The 19638-nt window shown below is 43.5% G+C and overlaps 1 protein-coding gene across 2 annotated transcripts in view; it reads left to right on the forward strand.

Annotated features, from left to right (window-relative positions):
* Window positions 1-19638, forward strand: part of ric8b (RIC8 guanine nucleotide exchange factor B) — a 60303-nt gene that overhangs the window by 19702 nt on the left and 20963 nt on the right. For both annotated transcript variants that reach the window (XM_078567687.1, XM_078567686.1), the window contains exons 4-7: window positions 1899-1993; window positions 9127-9277; window positions 16873-16968; window positions 19416-19560. In XM_078567687.1, the coding sequence (XP_078423813.1) occupies window positions 1899-1993; window positions 9127-9277; window positions 16873-16968; window positions 19416-19560 (487 nt within the window). The remainder of the gene's footprint in view (window positions 1-1898; window positions 1994-9126; window positions 9278-16872; window positions 16969-19415; window positions 19561-19638) is intronic.

Here is a 19638-nt window from a genome sequence, read left to right on the forward strand (position 1 = left end):
TGTACCTTTCTCACAAGCCCCCATTATTTCTTCCTATACACTCCATCCTACAGTGTGGTTACCGTGAGAGGGGCCACTCCCACAAGTGACTTCTTACCTTTACTATTTCTCATCTCTATCCAAACTGATTCTACATCTTGATCTCCAGAACCAAGGTCATCTCTCTGTATTGTGCCAATGTCATCTTTAATTAACAGAGCTACCCTTCCACCTTTTCCTAGTTTCATGCCCTTCTTAAAAGTCACGTACCCTTGAATATTCAAGCCTCAGTGTTTGTCATCTTGCAGATATGTCTCTATAATGGCTATTGTATCATACATACCATCATACATATACATAAGAGATTAGCGTGTAAAATTAAAGTGCATGGGATTGGCGGTAGTGTATTGAGATGGATAGAAAACTGGTTGGCAGATAGGAAATAAAGAGTAGGAATAAACGGGTCTTTTTCCGAATGGCAGGCAGTAACTAGTGGGGTACCACAGGATCGGTGCTGGGACCCCCAGCTATTCACAATATATATATATTAATGATTTAGATGAGGGAACTAAATGCAATGTCTCCAAATTTGCAGATGTCACAAAGCTGGGTGAGGGGGTGAGCTGTGAGGAGGATGAAAGATGCTTCAGTGTGATTTGGACAAGCTGAGTGAGTGGGCAAATGCATGGCAGATGCAGTATAATGTAGATAAATGTGAGGTTATCCGCTTTGGTAGCAAAAACAGGAAGGCAGATTATCTGAATGGCTATAAATTGAGAGAGAGGAATGTGCAACGAGACCTGGGTGTCCTCGTACACCAGTTGCTGAAGGTAAGCATGCAGGTGCAGCAGGTGGTAAAGAAGGCAAATGGTATGTTGGCCTTCATAGCGAGAGGATTCGAGTACAGGAGCAGGGATGTCTTGCTGCAATTATACAGGGCCTTGGTGAGAATACACCTGGAATATTGTGTGTAGTTTGGGTCTCCTTATCTGAAGAAGGATGTTCTTGCTATAGAGGGAGTGCAGCGAAGGTTTAACAGACTGATTCCTGGGATGGCGGGACTGACATATGAGGAGAGATTGAGTAGGTTAGGATTATATTTCCTGGAGTTCAGAAGAATGAGGGGGTATCTCATAGAAACCTATAAAATTCTAACAGGACTAGACAGGGTAGATGCAGGAAGGATGTTCCCGATGGTGGGGGAGTCCAGAACCAGGGGTCACAGTCTGAGGGGTAGACCATTTAGGACTGAGATGAGAAATTTCTTCACCCAGAGAGTGGTGAGCCTGTGGAATTCGTTACCACAGAAAGTAGTTGAGGCTAAAACATTGTATGTTTTCAAGAAGGAGTTAGATATAGCTCTTGGGGCGAAAGAGATCAAAGGAAATGGGGAGAAAGCGGGAGCAGGCTGTTGAGTTGGATGATCAGCCATGATCATGATGAATGGCAGAGCAGGCTCGAAGGGCCGAATGGCCTACCCCTCCTATTTTCTATGTTTCTATACATATTTATTTCTATTTGCGCTGCCAATTCATCAATTTTATCCTTTATGGTTTACTATATTACGAACCTGCCATCCTTAACCTGTGTAGACCTGTGTGTGACTCCAGGCCCACATCAATGTCATCGCATCTTTGTATCAAACTGCTGTGATTAGTGCGTCTAAGGATAGGCAATAAATACTTGCCATGCCAGTGATGCCCACATCCTGAGAATGAATCATTTTTTTTTAAAAAGAGAGCCAATGTGTGGAGGCTCGTGTGAGAGAGAGTGAGCCAAGCTGAGAGTAAAATTAAGCTTAATCCTGCTGTATTCTCCTGATTTCCACTGGCTAAACAACAAGGAACTCTTTCCTATATATCAGAGCTTTACTTGCTAGTAAAAAGTTTATTTTATTAACGCTAATTTCTCCCGGGCAGGATGACATCCATCAGTACAGACACCTTGCTGCTATTCTATGCCACTGTTTGCTATTGAAGACCCAGACTGAAGACAAAACTGAAGAATTTCATAGGTGAGTACACTGTTTATAACAACCGCCTCTCTTTCCTTACCCTGCCGCCCCAACCTCATTTACCAATCACGCGCATGAGTGAAAACAGGAATGAAACCGATGTGAAAAAGCATTATTTCAGACTTTTGCCTTAGAGTACATCAATATAAAAGGTCAGGAGGAGGTTTAAAACTAGCATGATGTTCACTGCATCTTTAGTCACCACAGCCACCACCCGGTAGAGAGGATCAGAAAATGATGTCATTTTTTTCGACATGCCCAAGATTTATTTTAAATTCCTTTCCAGGATGTAGATGATCCTGAAAATGCCTCATTATTACCTACTTCTGTCACAATTGTTTGTAGAACTTGCAAAAGAGGGCTAACCATGTACTGTGGGTGGACGCATGTCCCTTTGCTGAGGGATATTAGTGAAGCAGTTGGGTTTTTCTCAATCTTGCAGCCTTGTGATCTGAGCCCTGAACAGTTACCTGTTGATGTTGTTATTTGACTGTGTAATATCTTTCATAAATTAAGAGATGCAAAGAAAGCTGCCTCTTCCATGGAGATTTTAGAATCTACATGCATTGGGCTGCAATTTCATAATTCACATTTTACTAATAACATCGAGGCAGTCACAAGATGCCTCAGCACTAAGGAGCCATTTAGTCCAAGTTTGTTGATGCCTCTGCATCTTGCGCAGGATTTGCATAAAATAACTCGCCATTAAGTTAGAAAAGCCTGCTCTTCCAGCATGTCTCATCTGAGAGCGCTGCTGTAGTGCAGAAATGTGCACTCGTTTTATTTCTGCGCTGGGCAGGGCCGGGAGTGGTGGGGGTGAGGCGGGGCGGGGCAACAGGATGAAGAGTGGAGTGGGCATTTCACCAAAATGAGGCAGGCACAGTAGTTTGTCACAGCAAGACTTGATGTGTTCTCAGTGATCTGGCAGGAGGTCTGAATTGTTGCAATTTTTTTTTACTACAAAAGTATGACATGAATATTGCTGTAAAGCAACAGCACAGAACATTCATTCTCTGGAAACTAATTAATAACGGCTATGTGCCAAAATGCCACCCGTAATAAAAATGGCTAACAATTAAATAAATGCACCTTGTGACGAGCGATTGTGAAGTCAAATCCCATCGAGGACAAATATGAAATTAAACTCAATGAATTGGTAACTCGCAGACTGGAAACATAAACGACCAGTGTTATAAAAATCCGACAGCTTCACTGATGTCTTTCTAATTCAGGGAGCCCGTCACCCTTACCCAGTCTGGCCCATGTAGTTTACTCTGAAGAAGCCTCAGAGTTACTCTGCTATTAAGGAAAAAGCAGTATCAGAAGGCAGCCCATCACCACTGGGGATGGACAATAAATAGTACCGCCAGCATCTCAAGTGTGGTTGACTCTTTAAATGTCCTTTGAGCAAGGGCAATTAAGGATGGGCAACAAACGCTGGCCTAGCCAGCGACACCCACATCCCAAGAACGAATTTTAATAATCTGTCTCAAGTACGATAGTTGAAGCTCTGCTCATTTTAATATATTTTGCTGTTGCTCCTGGCACTCGGTGCATGGCATTACTGATGGGGGGATTCCCAGAATGTTGGGCACTAGAGGCTAAGGAAAGTTTGTTGCCCACCATTTTTCTCCCCTATCAGGAGAAATCTTTGGACCTGTTTGTAAAATTGGCATCTAGAGGATGAGAAAAGTAAGCTGAGGGCAGCCAATCTAAAGGAGAAAAATATGTACATTTTTAATATCTGATCTTTCTATTGACATTGCAATGTGCTACCAGCATCAGGTGTAGATTAGACTTCCAGTCTTTGCATGCGATAATACCAGGACCCCTCATTATTAGCCCTGGGGCCACTGGAGGTTGGAATAAAAGTGCAGAGCACGTGATATGTACTGTACAAAACCAAATTCCAGAAAAGCTATTTCCTGCAATATGCCATCTACTTTCACCACCAAATAAGGAAAATCCAGTCACGATCTGGCTCCATTCACTAGTGTTTAAAGTGGCATTTATATCAACAGCTTGCCAGCTGGCTGGGCAGCCACCCAGTAATGCTGCTCCTTCAATTTGGCAAGAACTCAGTACCAGAGCACATGCATGTTCACAAAATATAAGAGGTAAGTCTAACAGCACCGCATACTAAGCACGTGCACTACTTGGACCCTTGCCAACCCTCCATTAAGTTCTCTCTAATCCTCTGCTCTTGGGAATTCAATAAAACCTCTGGACCTATTGTTATCCTTCTCATAATCCTCAAGAAGTGTATCTCCAAACATATCCCTGTGCCATCACTTCAATACCTCATTCTGTCCATCTTTCCTTCTCTTTGGAAATGTAGATATGTTCACTCTAACCTGGAGAAAGACCATCTGCTTCCAGCCTCCCAACTATTGCCATATGGAAACGCAGAAATATTCATGTAGGAGCTTTCACTGAGCTTTGTAATGTTCTGGAAGCTGCTGTTCACCTCAGATTATTCATCAGATATTGCCCTGATCCATGATTGCCAGTATGACTTTTGATATGAGGCTTGCGCTGGTGCTCTTTAATACCCACCTCTAGAACCCTGCTGATAAATCATCTGCTATTGCCTTGGCGAGCCTCGCATCTTGAACTTCGAAACAAATTAACACCTTTTTTTATTTATTCATGGGAGGTGGGCATTGCTGGCTAGGCCAGCCTTTATTGCCCATCCCTAATTTCCCTTGAGAAGGCGGTGGTGAGCTGCCTTCTTGAACTGCTACAGTCCATGTGGTGTAGGTACACCCACACAGTGCTGTTACAGATGGAGTTCCAGGATTTTAACCCAGCAACAGTGAAGGAATAGTGATATATTCCAATTCAGGGTGGTGAGTGGTTTGGAGGGGAACTTCCAGGTGGTGGTGTTCCCATGTGTCTACTGTCCTTGTCCTTGTAGATGGTAGCGGTCATGGGTTTTGAAGGTGCTGTCAAAGGAGCCTTGGTGAGTTGCTGCAGTGAATCTTGTAGATGGTACACGCTGCTGCCTCTGTGTGTTGGTGGTGGAGGCAGTGAATCTTCATGGATGGGGTGCCAATCAAGTGGTCTGCTTTGTCCTGGATGGTGGCGAGCTTCTTGAGTGTTGTTGGAGTTGCACACATCCAGCCAAATGGAGAGCATTCCATCACACTCCTGACTTGCCTTGTAGATGGTGGACAGGCTTTGGGGAGTCAGGAGGTGAGTTACTCACCGCAGCATTCCTAACCTCTGACCTGCTCTTGTAGCCACAATATTTATATGGTTAGTCCAGTTCAATTTCTGGTCAATGGTAACCTCCCCCAGAATGCTGATAGTGGGGAATTCAGCGATAATGCCATTGGATGTCAAGGGTTGATGGTTAGACTCTCTCTTGTTGGAGATGATCATTGCCTGGTACTTGTGTGATGTAAAAGTCACTTGCCACTTGTGAGCCCAAGTCTGAATGTTGTCCAGATCTTGCTGCATTTGGGCATGGACTGCTTCAGTATCTGAGGAATTGCAAATGGTGCTAAACATTGTGCAATCATCAGTGAACATCCCCACTTCTGACCTTATGATGAAGCAGCTGAAGATGGCTGGGAGGAACACCTGCGCAAATGTTACTTGCACTTGTCAGCCCAAGCCTGGATATTGTCCCGGTCTTGCTGCATCTGGATGTGGACTGCTTCAGTATCTGAGGAGTCTCAAATGGTGCTCAAAATTGTGCAGTCATCAGCGAACATCCCTACCTCTGACCTTATGATGAAGGAAGGTCATTGATGAAGCATCTGAAGATAGTTGGCCAGGATGTTCCAGAGCAGAGATGATTGATCTCCAACAACCACAACCATCTTCCCTTGTGCAAAGTATGACTCTAACCAGTGGAGAGTTTTCCCCCTGATTCCCATTGACTCCAGTTTTTCTCAGCTCCTTGATGCCACACTCAGTCAAATGCTGCCTTGATGTCAAGGGCAGTGACTCTCACCTCGCCTCTGGAGTTTAGCTCTTTTGTCCATTTTTGAACCAAGGCAAGGCAGGTGACATGACCAAACCAGCTGAGCTATCTTTTGCAGACGATGGATGAAACTGGAGGTTGTTCTGAGTGTTTTCTACATTGGGTGTAAAATCCCGCCGGTATACACCTGGAATCCTTCGGACACATCTGGCATTAAAGGCATCCGGCTTCCTTTCTTGGCAGGTTTTCAGGTTCCAAGTTTCGCAGCCATATGGGAGAGTGGAGAGCACGTCCGCACTGTCGAACCTAAGCTTTGTTTTCAATAGTTTGTTTTTGCAATAGTCGGCCTTAGTGTAAAACAGACTTTTGCTTTTCATGCTTTTTTTTTCCCCTTTTAGGAGCAGTCAGAGGAAATCTTATATTTTTGCCCTCCATTTATCAACATTCTTGACCTTCCTATTTTCTTTTCCTGGAAGCCTAAGTCTGTACAAGAGTTGAATTCTGCTGCCATATCTAGGGAGATTCCCAACGCATTTCTGCCTTGCTCCTAAAGTTGATACAGCAGAAAGCTGGCCGTCGATTGATTCCTCTTCAGTGTAAGCTTTCTCTTTTCTTTTACGACTGTGACCCTTTATCCTTTGAACTTTCCTGGCTCATTTCATTCAGTCTTTTGCACTGTCCTACACGCTATATCTGTATTGAAACCAGGAATAGTCTTGCCAGCTCAGGCTTTAATTCATTGCCTGTCAGGACCATGGAAAGCTAAACGTAGTGGAATTTAACTCATACTTTTTGATGTACTTGGCGTTATAAATCTTTTCAACTGCTGTGGCACTCTACACGATGGGCATCCTCTTTTTTTTAACATTTTAAAGTAGCTGTGGAATTGAATAATTGTTTTTGAAAAAGGAGTATATGTTTGATTTTTTATTTTAATAAAATGGCAATATAAATTGATTTAAGCAGGGAACATAAAGAATTGTTTTACTCTGTCAGTATTGGACCTGACTTATGATTCCTGGGGGAATACAAAATCAGAGATTTAAGAAACTATTTTTAAATTTGTGCGCTCACTTTTCTCTTCTAATCCAGCTCACTCGTTGTTTGATTTTGATTCCAGTTGTGAAGAATTGTGTGTTCCGGATTATCTCACCACCTTCACGGGCTCTGGGAATAACACAACAAATAAATAAATAATAAAAGCAAATTGGGCCCTCTTTTAATTCAAAATGTACGAGACAGATTAAATAGTTCTCAATCTGTAATTAACTTGATTTAATCTGCAAAGGGCCGAGGAGAACCGCAAGTCAGAAGCTCTCTCTTTTGGAATGCTTGAAAGCTCTGAGTTGTTACTGAGTTGAATGTAGTTAGCTGACTGATCTGTGTCAGCGTGCGCACATTGTGGACGGGTTATGAGAAGTGACTGGAAGTGCCGAGAGTTTTATTCAGTGCATTGGTCAGGAGGGGGCTGAGAGCTGAGGGGGTGAGTGTCATCCAAGGATGATTAATGGGCTCTGTAGGGTGCAATAAGGGCTAATATATGCTCAATACCAGTGTGCATTTCTACCTCCTAGGGGAAGAATGCTAATGGCTTTGTGTCGACCTATGTATGGTGGCAGACTTGGTGGAAGCTAAGGAATTTCATACTCTTTTCTGCAAATAAAACTGTCAGTGGAGTGACAGAGATCAGAAAGTCAGGCATCTATTACTGAAAAGATTAACTGAAACACAGTGATCCATAAAATTAAGTTTAAAGGTGTTGGAGAAGCTCCTTTGCATATTACTGCATGAAAGGGGACCTCACAGCAGAAAAGAGTGAAATATGCACACTCAGGAACTGCGAGGAGGCAGACTCTGGATCAGACACCTCAACCTCTGCTAGTTTAAAAGATCAGAAAATGAACAAAACATTTAGAAGATCAGACGAATTCCTTCCACAGGAGTTACTGGAGATAGCATTGGGTAAGAGCTACGGAGAACTTGGGCCACATCGTACAGCTGTTTGTGAGAGCTGGGTCTAAGCTAAGAATCGGAATAACACTTCCTCATTTCTGATTGTGTATATGCACCTGTAGCCCTAGTGTTGGAACTTGTTGTCTTTTGAGAAAAGCTTACAGCAGGCTGTCTGCATTGTGCATTGTCCCAGTTGTGTTCATCAGCTTGTAAAGTCTATCATGTTAAACTGGACTAAAACCAAGTGATATTTAGGCATGCGATACAGTTGTGACTTGCTCCTAATTTTGCGTGGGGTGAATTTTGTAGTAATCCTTTGTGATGCTATCAGAATTATAATACCTAGTGTTACTTGTGAACCATCCAAAGCACAATTTAGGTGCAAGCACTTTGATGGGGGGATGGAATACAGACTTAGAGTGCAGGAGTCAGGTACGGAACACAATATAGATTGAGAGTGGGGTATTTTTTCTGCGTGATTGGGAATGCTTTGAGACAATGAAGATAATGATTGTGTGGACGTGCGAGTGTTTTTTTACGTAATCGCTCAAATTTCAGAATCACTGAGCTTCACACACCCTCAATATGTTGCCCTATATAGCAAGTTGCGGATGCTAAACTATTGACATAAGAATCAAGTCCCTGCAGGTGTAAAATAGTTGTTCACTGCCCAGATCTTCCCAAAAGAACAGAATGTATACAAGCCTAAATTCAGAAGATGGCATCACCATGCTGAACACAGCTGTGAGAAACCACAATCCCAGTTAGTGGTGAAAGGAAGCAGATTTCTTTGTGCTGCTGATAGCATGCAGATACAAAGAGTTGTATCCATTTCGAGTGATTCATGCAGCTTTATCTGCCCGTTCTTTATAGTGGTGAGATTATGGCTGAGATTTTCCAGTCCATGCTTCCCAGCCTTGTCTTTCTCTCCAAGAGGAACTTTTGGTTTGCACAGTATGAGAAAGACTTGTGTTCACATCCAGTGAATGTAAGGATATTATACTGATGCAGATCAGACTACCCTGGGTAGTCAGTGGACTGCAGAAAGGAACTACTTTCATAATAACTCTCCTTTCCGATTAACTTGGGAGTGCAGTAAATCGTGGATCAGTTTTCACCTTCTCGCTAGTAAAAGTGCACAGGCTGGATATGTGAGTGGAGTTTTTAAGTTTGTTTCCTCTCGCTGTGTTTTTAATTATTATGACGTAAATCCAAGGGTAAACTCATGATTCTAATCTTCTTTCTTCAGCCACACAATCAATCTTTTGAGCAACATTCCAGTGTCAGCCATGGATCTCCTTTTCAGCCCCAACATCAAATGTGGAACAGTCGATTACAATGGGAAGAAGATGGATGCAGTTGAGATTTTGCTGTGTTTCATGGAAAAGAGAATAGACAGAGTAAGACAATGATCTGTTTTTTTTCTACAGCAGTATGCCAGTGGTGTTGAGAATAATGTTACACTTGTGCTGAGGGAGAGACTCACCTAGTTAGGCTAAGACGCTTTGCGTGCCAATATCAGCTGAGAATCCATTTTTTTTGCTGTTGTTTTCGGCTTGTAAATATTTTTCTTGGCCGGTATCACTAATTGGAGCAGATGTTGATTTGGGTTCAGTGAGGGATATAGGGCCAGTAGGACCAGTTGCTTTTATCTGTGTTTTTTTTTAAAGCTAATCTTTTATGTCTGTGCATGATTCATATCCTCATTTATAATAAAAAATGTCTATCTAAATTTACCATGTTATATTCACACCGCTATGTGTAAGTACAGTGCCACCAATGGCAGAAGTGCTTAATTACACTGTGACAAGTTTACATAGGAAGTTTTCACTATTATTGACAACACAGTGTGAGAAATAAGAGCAGGAGTAGACCATGTGACTCCTCAAGCTGCTCTGTCATTCAATATTATTTTTTAATTCATTCATGGATGTGACCATCACTGGCTAGCGTTTATTACCCATCCCTAATTGCCCCTGTTCAGAGGGCATTTTCAAGAGTCAACCACATTGCTGTGGATCTGGAGTCACATGTAGGCCAGGCCAGGTAAGGAAGGCAGATTTCCTTCCCTAATCCTTCCCAGTCGGTCATCATCAGATTTTTAATGGATTTAAATTTCACCACCTGCTGCCGTGATGGGATTCGAACCCCAGTCCATTACCCTGGGCCTCTGGAATACTAGTCCAGTGACAATGCCACTATGTCACCGCCTCCCCTTAAATATGATCAGTATGATCATGGATGATCTGTGTGAAGACATTTATCCTCATCTCAGCCTTAAATGATCAACTCCTTGTCCTAACGCTTTGTCTATTGTGTCCTGCATTCCCCAGCCAGGGGAAATGACCTCTGTGTCCAGGGCATAGGAATTTATTTACGGAAAAGATATGAAAATAACAGATTGCACACTTTCCAGTGGTGACTAAATTACGTTTTGTGTGTCTTGGCTCGATTATCTCCTGGTCTGCATCTCCTAGTCTACAACACTGCTTCACCTAGAGAAGAACTTTGTGTCTCAGACTTTGTAACACGCTCTGAGACGATCAGAATTTCTCTGCCGATTGGTTGTTTAGTGCTGCTGGCCAAAATCAATTCTATCCCGGAGAGACAAGACCAGGGATGATCAGCTAGTATTTCGTTGTAAATATTACAACTTGCTTGGCAACCTTGCCCTCCTGATGATAGGATGGTGGTAATGTTACAAATGTTTGCGAATGCTTTCTTAATATAAAACTGATTCCATACGTTAAAGGTTAAAATTCAAGCACCTCACAGTACCTTTGTTAGCACACAGCACAGCTGAGCAGGCTTCTCAAAGTAAATGGAGCTCCAACCCGCTGACCACAGTTGAGATGAACCTTTCCAAGGGACTGCAGTTTTGTTGGAACATTAGTCACCTGTAACTCTTGACTGTTTTTCATTTGGTCTCCACAATGTACTGAGCCAATTCACCCTGTTGACCTAAAATAAAAACAGAAAATGCTGGAAACATTCCGCAGTTCACAGAATCTCACAGAATCACACAGTGTAGAAGAGGCCCTTCGGCCCATCGAGCCTGCACCGACACGTGAGAAACACCTGACCTACCTGCCTAATTCCATTTACCAGCACTTGGCCCATAGCCTTGAATGTTATGACGTGCCAAGTGCTCATCCAGGTACTTTTTAAAGGATGTGAGGCAACCCGCCTCCACCACCCTCCCAGGCAGCGCATTCCAGACCGTCACCACCCTCTGGGTAAAAAAGTTTTTCCTCACATCCCCGCTAAACCTCCTGCCCCTCACCTTGAACTTATGTCCCCTCGTGACTGACCCTTCAACTAAGGGGAACAGCTGCTCTCTATCCACCCTGTCCATGCCCCTCATAATCTTGTACACCTCGATCAGGTTGCCCCTCAATCTTCTCTGCTCCAACGAAAACAACCCAAGTCTATCCAACCTTTCTTCATAACTTAAATGTTTCACCCCAGGCAACATCCTGGTGAATCTCCTCTGCACCCCCTCCAGTGCAATCACATCCTTCCTATAATGTGACGACCAGGACTGCACACGGTACTCCAGCTGTGGCCTCACCAAGGTTCTATACAACTCCAACATGACCTCCCTACTTTTGTAATCTATGCCTCGATTGATAAAGGCAAGTGTCCCATATGCCTTTTTCACCACCACTCCACTAATATGCTCCTCTGTCTTCAGAGATCTATGGACACACACGCCAAGGTCCCTTTGTTCCTCAGAACTTCCTAGTGTCATGTCGTTCATTGAATACTTCCTTGTCCAATTACTCCTTCCAAAGTGTATCACCTCACACTTTTCAGGGTTAAATTCCATCTGCCACTTATCTGCCCATTTGACCATCCTGTCTATCTCTTTCTATAGCCCAAGACGCTCAACCTCACTGTTAACCACCCAGCCAATCTTTGTGCCATCCACAAACTTACTAATCCTACCCCCCACATAGTCATCTATGTCGTTTATATAAATGACAAATAATAGGGGACCCAGCACAGATCCCTGTGATACGCCACTGGCTTCCAGTCACTAAATCATCCTTCTGTCATCACTTGCTGTCTCCTACAACTAAGCCAATTTTGAATCCACCTTATCAAATTACCCTGTATTCCATGTGCATTTGCCTTCTTTATAAGTCTCCCACATGGGACCTTGTCAAAGGCTTTGCTGAAATCCATATAAACTTCATCAACTGCACTACCCTCATCTACACACCTGGTCACCTCCTCAAAAAATTCAATCAAATTTTTTAGGCATGACCTCCCTCTGACAAAGCCATGCTGACTATCCCTGATGAAGCCTTGCCTCTCCAAGTGGAGATAGATTCTCTCCTTCAGAATTTTCTCCAATAGTTTCCCTACCACTGACGTGAGACTCACTGGCCTGTAGTTCCCTGGTTTCTCTCTACAACCCTTCTTAAATAGCGGAACCACATTAGCTGTTCTCCAGTCCTCTGGCCCCTCCCCCGTGGCCAGAGAGGAATTAAAAATTTGGGTCAGAGCCCCTGCGATCTCCTCCTTTGCCTCCCTCAGCAGTCTGGGACACAAATCATCCGGACCTGGAGACTTGTCCACTTTTAAGCCTACCCACACCTCCAATACCCTGTCACTCCCAATATCAATTTGCTTAAGAACCTCGCAGTCTCTCTCCCCGAGTTCCATGCCTTCATCCTCATTCTCTTGGGTGAAGACGGATGTGAAGTATTCATTCAACACTCTAGCGATGCCCTCTGGCTCCACCCATAGATTGTCCCCTTGGTCCCTTACGGGCCCTACTCTTTCCCTGGTTATTCTCTTCCCATTGATATACTTATAGAATATCTTGGGATTTTCCCTACTTTTACCAGCCAGAGCTTTCTCATATCCTCCCTTTGCTCTCCTAATTGCTTTCTTAAGCTCCACCCTGCACTTTCTGTACTCCACTAATGCCTCCGCTGATTTGCTCCCCTTGTACCTGCTAAAAGCCTCTCTTTTCCTTCTCATCATAACCTGAATATCTCTGGTCATCCATGGTTCTCTGAGCTTGTTACTCCTTCCTATCACCCTAGAGGGAACATGTTGAGCCTGTCCCCTCCCCATTTCCTTTTTGAACACCCCCCCCACTGTTACTCTGTAGATTTCCCCACAAGTAGCTGTTCCCAGTCTACCTTGGCCAGATCCTGCCTTATTTTACTAAAATCCACTCTCCCCCAATCCAAAACATCTTTTTTGCAACATGTCGATTTCTTTGTCCGTAACAAACTTAAACTGTACCATGTTGTGGCCGCTATCACTAAATGCTCGCCCACCACCACCTCATCCACCTGTCCGGCTTTATTCCCCAGAATTAGGTCCAGCACTGCGCCGTCCCTTGTTGGATCCTCTACATATTGACCTAAAAAGTTCTCCAGTACACATTTCAAGAAATCCACTCCATCCAAGCCCTTAACACTATGTCTATCCCAATTAATATTGGGAAAGCTGAAATCACCTAATTACCCTATTGTTATTGTTTTTACACACCTCCACAAATTGTGCACCTATTTGCTCCTCAATTTCCCGCTGACTATCTGGGGGCCTATAATAAACACCTAACAATGTGGCTGCCCCTTTTTTATTCCTAAGCTCTACCCACAAAGCTTCATTCAATGCCCCCTCCAAGATATCATCTCTCCTTAATGCAGTAACTGACTCCTTAACTAATAATGCATTACCTCCTCCTCTTTTACCCCCTCCCCTGTCTCGCCTGAAGATTCTATATCCTGGAATGTTGAGCTACCAATCCTGCCCCTCCCTCATCCACGTTTCAGTGATGGCTACTATATCACAATTCCACCTGTCAATCCTCACTCTTAACTCGTTCGTTTTACCTGTAATACTCCTGGCATTAAAGTAGAGGCCATCCAGCCTTGCCTTGCTCCCTTGAAGCTTATTGCAGCTGTACTCCCTGTGACTTGATTGTTTTACTGTATTATCATGTGTCCCTATTCTGCTAACATTCTGTGTCCCCTCCCACTGTCGAATAAGTTTAAACTCCTCCCAACAGCACCAGCAAACCCGCCCGCAAGGATGTTAATCCCGCTCTGGTTCAGATGTAGACTGTCCCGCTTGTACAGGTCCCACCTTCCCCAGAAACGGTCCCAGTGATCCAGGAATCTGAAACCCTCCCTCCTGCACCAACTCTTAAGCCACGTATTCATCTGCGCTATTCTCCTATTTCTGAGCTTGCTAGCACGTGGCACTGAGACGAATCCAGAGGTTACAACCCGAGAGGTCTTGCTTTTTAGTCTACTGCCTAACTCCCTGAATTCTTGATGCAAGACCTCATCCCTCTTTCTACCTATGTCATTGGTACCAACATGTACCATGACCTCTGCCTTATCACTCTCCCCCTTCAGGATGCCCTGCAGCTGTTCAGTGACATCCCAGACCCTGGCACCAGGGAGGCAACATACCATCCTGGAGTCACGTTGACGGCCATAGTAGCGCCTATTTGTTCCCCTGACTATGGAATCCCATATTACTATTGCTCTTCCTCCCTTCCTCCCATCCTGGACAGACAGGCTGCCTGTGGTGCCAGAAGCTTGGCTCTGTCCGCACTCCCTGGAGGAACCAGCGTCCTCATCAGCCTCCAAAATGGAATACTGATTTGCGAGCGGGACCCCAGGGGACTCCTGAACTACCTGCCTGTTTCTCTTGGACTGCCTGGTGGTCACCCATTCCCTTCCTTCCTCAAGTCCCTTCAGCTGTGGTGTGACCACCTCTCTAAACGTGCTATCCACAATGCTCTCAGACTCCACAGTGTCCCCAGCCGCCGTTCCAGCTCTGAAACCCGAGCTTCCAGGAGCTGCAGCTGGGCACACTTCCTGCACACATGCTGGTCCCGGGCACTGGAAATGTCCCCGGCTTCCCACATGGAGCACAAGGAGCACACCATGGCTTCGAGCTCTCCTGCCATGACTTATCCCTTTTACATTAAACCTTTTAAGTCAATGACTCTAGGGCCCTTCTTTCCTGATCCTCGTTACTGTAGAATATACAAACTGTAAACCACAAAAAGACCTTAAACCATAAGCGATTAAAGTAGTAAATACCTTATGCACTACTTACCAGTGATTCCTTTCCCTTGTAGCCTCTACTGCTGCAGCAGGGCAAGACCTACGCTCTGAAGATTTAAGAAGTTGGATAGCAAGGAAAAAATGCAAAGAGCACCTCGTCCCCTATGCACCGAATTCCCACTGTGCACCAAATGGCCAATACGCACTCTGGCTGTGCCTCACTCAGGATGAGCTCTCTTCCCTGTTCGTGTGCAAGCAGCATCTACGGAATGAGAAACAGTTGATGTTTCAGGTCGATGACCTTTTACCAAAACTGGTCATTGGCCAGTTGGCCTCCTGCTGACCTGTGGGATTGGATTTCCCCCATCCAGTTGGTTCCCATTCCACTCCTCCTATACCTGATTCACCAGCGGCAATGCCAAGGGAAGGAAGGTTGGTGGGGAGTAAATAACTTATAGCTTTTTGTTTCCACTCCCCAGCCAGATATAAATTCAGGAACAGGAAACCCAGCCTACGTGAAGCTCAGTACACACACTGCTTCAACCATCTATAAAAATTTAAATTCATACGGAGATGAGGAGAAATGTTTTCTCCTGAGGATTGTTAGTCTGTGGAATTCTCTTCCCCCAGAGAGCAGTGGAGGCTGGGTCATTGTATATGTTTGAGGCTGAGTTAGATTCTTGATTGACAAGGGAGTTAAAGGACATAGGGGATAGACAAGAAAGTAGAGGCCACAATCAGATCAGCCATGATGGCACGAGGGGCCAAATGGCCTACTCCTCCTCATTCGTATGTTTGTAAAGGTTGCGGAGAGGTAGAACTTACAGATTTGGGATAGGATGAGAAATGTGGTTCACTCGGGGTGGGGGAGGGGGGGACTGAAATTATTGACAGATAAAATTGTCCTTTTGCAAATGCTCAACTGGCAAAAGTACGAGAGGAACCTGAAATGTGAAGTCCAGCTCCTGTGACATTTAAATGCCCATAATCCTGTGTTGTAAAGAGAAACTTCAGATTGTTTTTTTTCTCTCTCCCTCTCTTTCTCTCCAAACCTGCAACAGCTCACATGGAAATAGTTGCTATCGTGAGAGGACTAAATGGAGTCTAGCACTGATGTCATTAAATGGTTAAAAATATAGGGATTTTGAGAGGATTTTAATGCACCGAGCTGTTATCACCTAGGATGCACGTGCGGCCTGACAGTGCAGAAGCAGATTCAGTAGTAACTTTCAAAAGGAAGTTGGATAAATGCTTGAAAAGGGAAAAATCTACAGGGCTATGGGAAAAGAGAAGAGTGTGGGACTAGCTGAATACCTCTTTCAAAGAGCAGGCAAAGACACGATGGGCCAAATGTGCTCTATGTTTCTGGATCGAGTTACTGCCCCCCTAGTGCTATTTTCAGGTTATTTGCAACAAGAAAGCATCTGAATAGAGTATAGAGTGAATTTTACACTGCATGCAGCATGTGAACTTGATTAAAATTTCCCATATGCTGCACGTTTACTGAAGCTGATAAAAAACTATAGACTCTGAAAGGTCACTAACCTGAAACCTTAACTCCGATTCCCTGTCCACAGGTGCTGCTGGACCTGCTGAGGATTTCCAGCATTTAAATCAAAATGTACCAGATGATTTTAATTAATTTTCTTGGACATTTTTGAAGTAACACTTGTTGAATTTAAGTGTCCAGCACCAACGTTTTTAAATTGTTGGCTTTTTTTTTTCTCGTCCCTTCTCTTAAACTTTTATACAAATTTTTATAATCCAGGGAAATATCGAAAGGTAAGTTTTTGGTGCTGAGGTCAAGAGCGATGGGAAAATAATCTGACCGTTTCCTGAATGTTGACTTAAACAATAGGAGGAGTAAAATGGACGTCTTATCCAACAATTTGATTTTCACACTGAGTTTTGATTTTTAATTTGATTATTTATACCTTTATATTTGATAGGGGTCCAATTTAAAGGAAGGATTGACTCCAGTTTTAAGTGTCCTGACAGAAGGTTCCAGGAAGCACAGAGATATGAGGAAATATATCCGTTCACGGGTAAGGACTTGATAAGTTCAAAAGGAAAATAAGTTATTTGATTCTTTTCTTCCCCCGATATAAAAGAACACAATTTAAGACCATAGGAGCAGAAATTAGGCCATTCGGCCCATCGAGTCTGCTCCGCCATTCAATCATGGCTGATAAGTTTCTCAACCCCATTCTCCCGCCTTCTCCCCGTAACCTTTGATCACCTTACCAATCAAGAACCTATCTATCTCGGTCTTAAATACACTGAGTGACCTGGCCTCCACAGCCTTCTGTGGCAATGAATTCCATAGATTCACCACTCTCTGGCTAAAGAAGTTTCTCCTCATCTCAGTTCTAAAAGATCTTCCCTTTACTCTGAGGCTGTGCCCTCGGGTCCTAGTCTCTCCTACTAATGGAAACATCTTCCCCACGTGCACTCTATCCAGGCCTTTCAGTATTCTGTAAGTTTCAATCAGATCCCCCTCATCCTTCTAAACTCCATCGAGTATAGACCCAGAGTCCTCAAACGTTGAATTAAGTATTTTAAAACGATCTAGCTGCCAACTGGCTATCTTTAACCAGTCCCTGGTTATTGTTTGGAAAACTAGGAGCTGAAAATTCATATTAAAAACATAAAGAGCACTTCAAGCACACACACACATTTCCTCTTTTTCTTGTGCAGCCTCACATTCTACCTTCAATCTCCATGGATTTCAAATTAATTAGTCATTTTCGTTGTGGGGCTTTGTCACAGAGTTCCTGGAAGGCTAAATAAACTACATCATACAAACTTTCACCGTCTGTTTCATTTGTGGCATCCTTAAAGCCAAGGAGGTTTGCCAGGAGGACATTCCCTGTCCTAACTCCATGCTGACTGTTGCTGATTCAGTGATTACTGTGCGGGTACTCCTCCCGGACTACTCCATAGTATTGTTTAGCACCTCTGTTCTAAATCTCTTGCAATTAATCTTGTACCTACAGCCCCTCATTCTTAACTTTTCAACTATGGTTTTTTTTTCTAATTTCATTGACATAATCACAGAATTGTTGCAGCTCAGACAGCCGTTTGGCCCATCGTGTCTATACTAGCTCTCCTGAACGAGCAATTTGCCTAGAATCATTGCCCTGCCTTCTCCCCGTGACCTTGTGCATTCTTTCCTCTCAGATAACAATCCACTTTCCTTCTGAATGTCTCACACAGAAACGTAGTTCTTAATTTTATGTTTAGTTTATGGTTAGATTAGTTAGTTTAATATACCAAGTCAATGAAGTGCTAGTGGATGAATTCACATTAATTGCTGGAAAAATTGTTTGGCAGACTTTTTTTTTAAAAAATCTTTATTGTTTGGAGTATTTCTTGCAACATATGTGATTTTAAAAGTAAAGATATATTAAAAAAAATCTCCTGTCACACTTTAGTTAAAGTTGAGTTATGTGACCAACAAATATTCCATCTTCACCTCACTCCCACTGCACTGAAACCCTTCTCCACATCATGGCCACCTCCAGCCTCGAGTTCTCCAACAGTCTCCTCACTGACTTCCTGAGATCCATCCTGCACACACTCCAGTCCATCCAGTACTTCCAACACCTACACCCTGCCCCATATTAAGTCCCAATTGTTTGTCACCTGTAACTTCTCCTATTGCAGTAAATTCAATCTTCATTCCCCTTTGTAGATCATTTTGGGGTCTTGTCCCAATCACCTTGTATCAATCAGTGTTCCCTGGTTATTGACTCTTCTGCCAAGGGGAACAGTGTTTCTCTCTCTCTCTCTCTCTCTTTTGAACACCTCTATCCAATCTCCTCTCAGCTGCTCCAATCTATCCACATAACAGAAGTCCCTTCAAAGATTATAGCTGTAAAAGTAACCCAGTTGCATGTCGTGGTGTTTCCGATCTAACTTTGAAATGTTCCCCTCATGAAAATAAAGCCAGTTTATAATAAAGTGCGACTATTAAATGGTTAACTGAGTTTGCTAACTATGAAATGAAAAAGCTCATTGATCAAGTAAAGACAGACGTTGGTGGCAAGGCAGAGAATAGGGAGCCTCCATATACCAGCTGCCGCACACCTCCTAATGGCCAATTATACAACAACAGAGGAGAATAATGTTACAGAGATGCAAAGATGATGGAACCTACAGGAAATAAGAATTAAATATGAGTTTGTTAGTATTTTAAGGGTTGCGACACTCAAAAGCACAATCGGGAACCCAATTACTTATGTGAGATGTGTTTTTGTGACATTTGAGATGTGATGAGGTGTTGGTATAAGTGCAAATTCGCTTTTAAAGTTTACTTCTCAGTTGTATTCAATGTCTGGTGTAATTTAACTGTTTGACCTGCAGTTAAATTGATAATTGCCAGTGAGTGACCTACCATTAAATAAATATTACCCGGCGGGTTCAGACCATGCGTGTTGTATCATGATGTGCCAAAACTTTTTCTAAACTATTGCCATTTTTGAATTGGCAGGTCCTGCCTCCTTTAAAAGATGTAAAGAATCGTCCTGAAATTGGCACCACTCTTAGAAATAAGCTGGTACGTCTCATGACCCACATCGACACTGGGGTGAAACACACTGCAGCAGAATTCCTGTTTGTGCTGTGCAAAGAGAGTGGTGAGCATTAGTGTAACTTCATCTCCTATATTCCACTCCTTTATTGTGGTTCATGGAAGAGGCCCACACATTTAGGTT

The sequence above is a fragment of the Cetorhinus maximus genome, chromosome 22, assembly GCF_964194155.1.
Source record: "Cetorhinus maximus chromosome 22, sCetMax3.hap1.1, whole genome shotgun sequence".
Taxonomy (NCBI): Eukaryota; Metazoa; Chordata; class Chondrichthyes; order Lamniformes; family Cetorhinidae; genus Cetorhinus; species Cetorhinus maximus.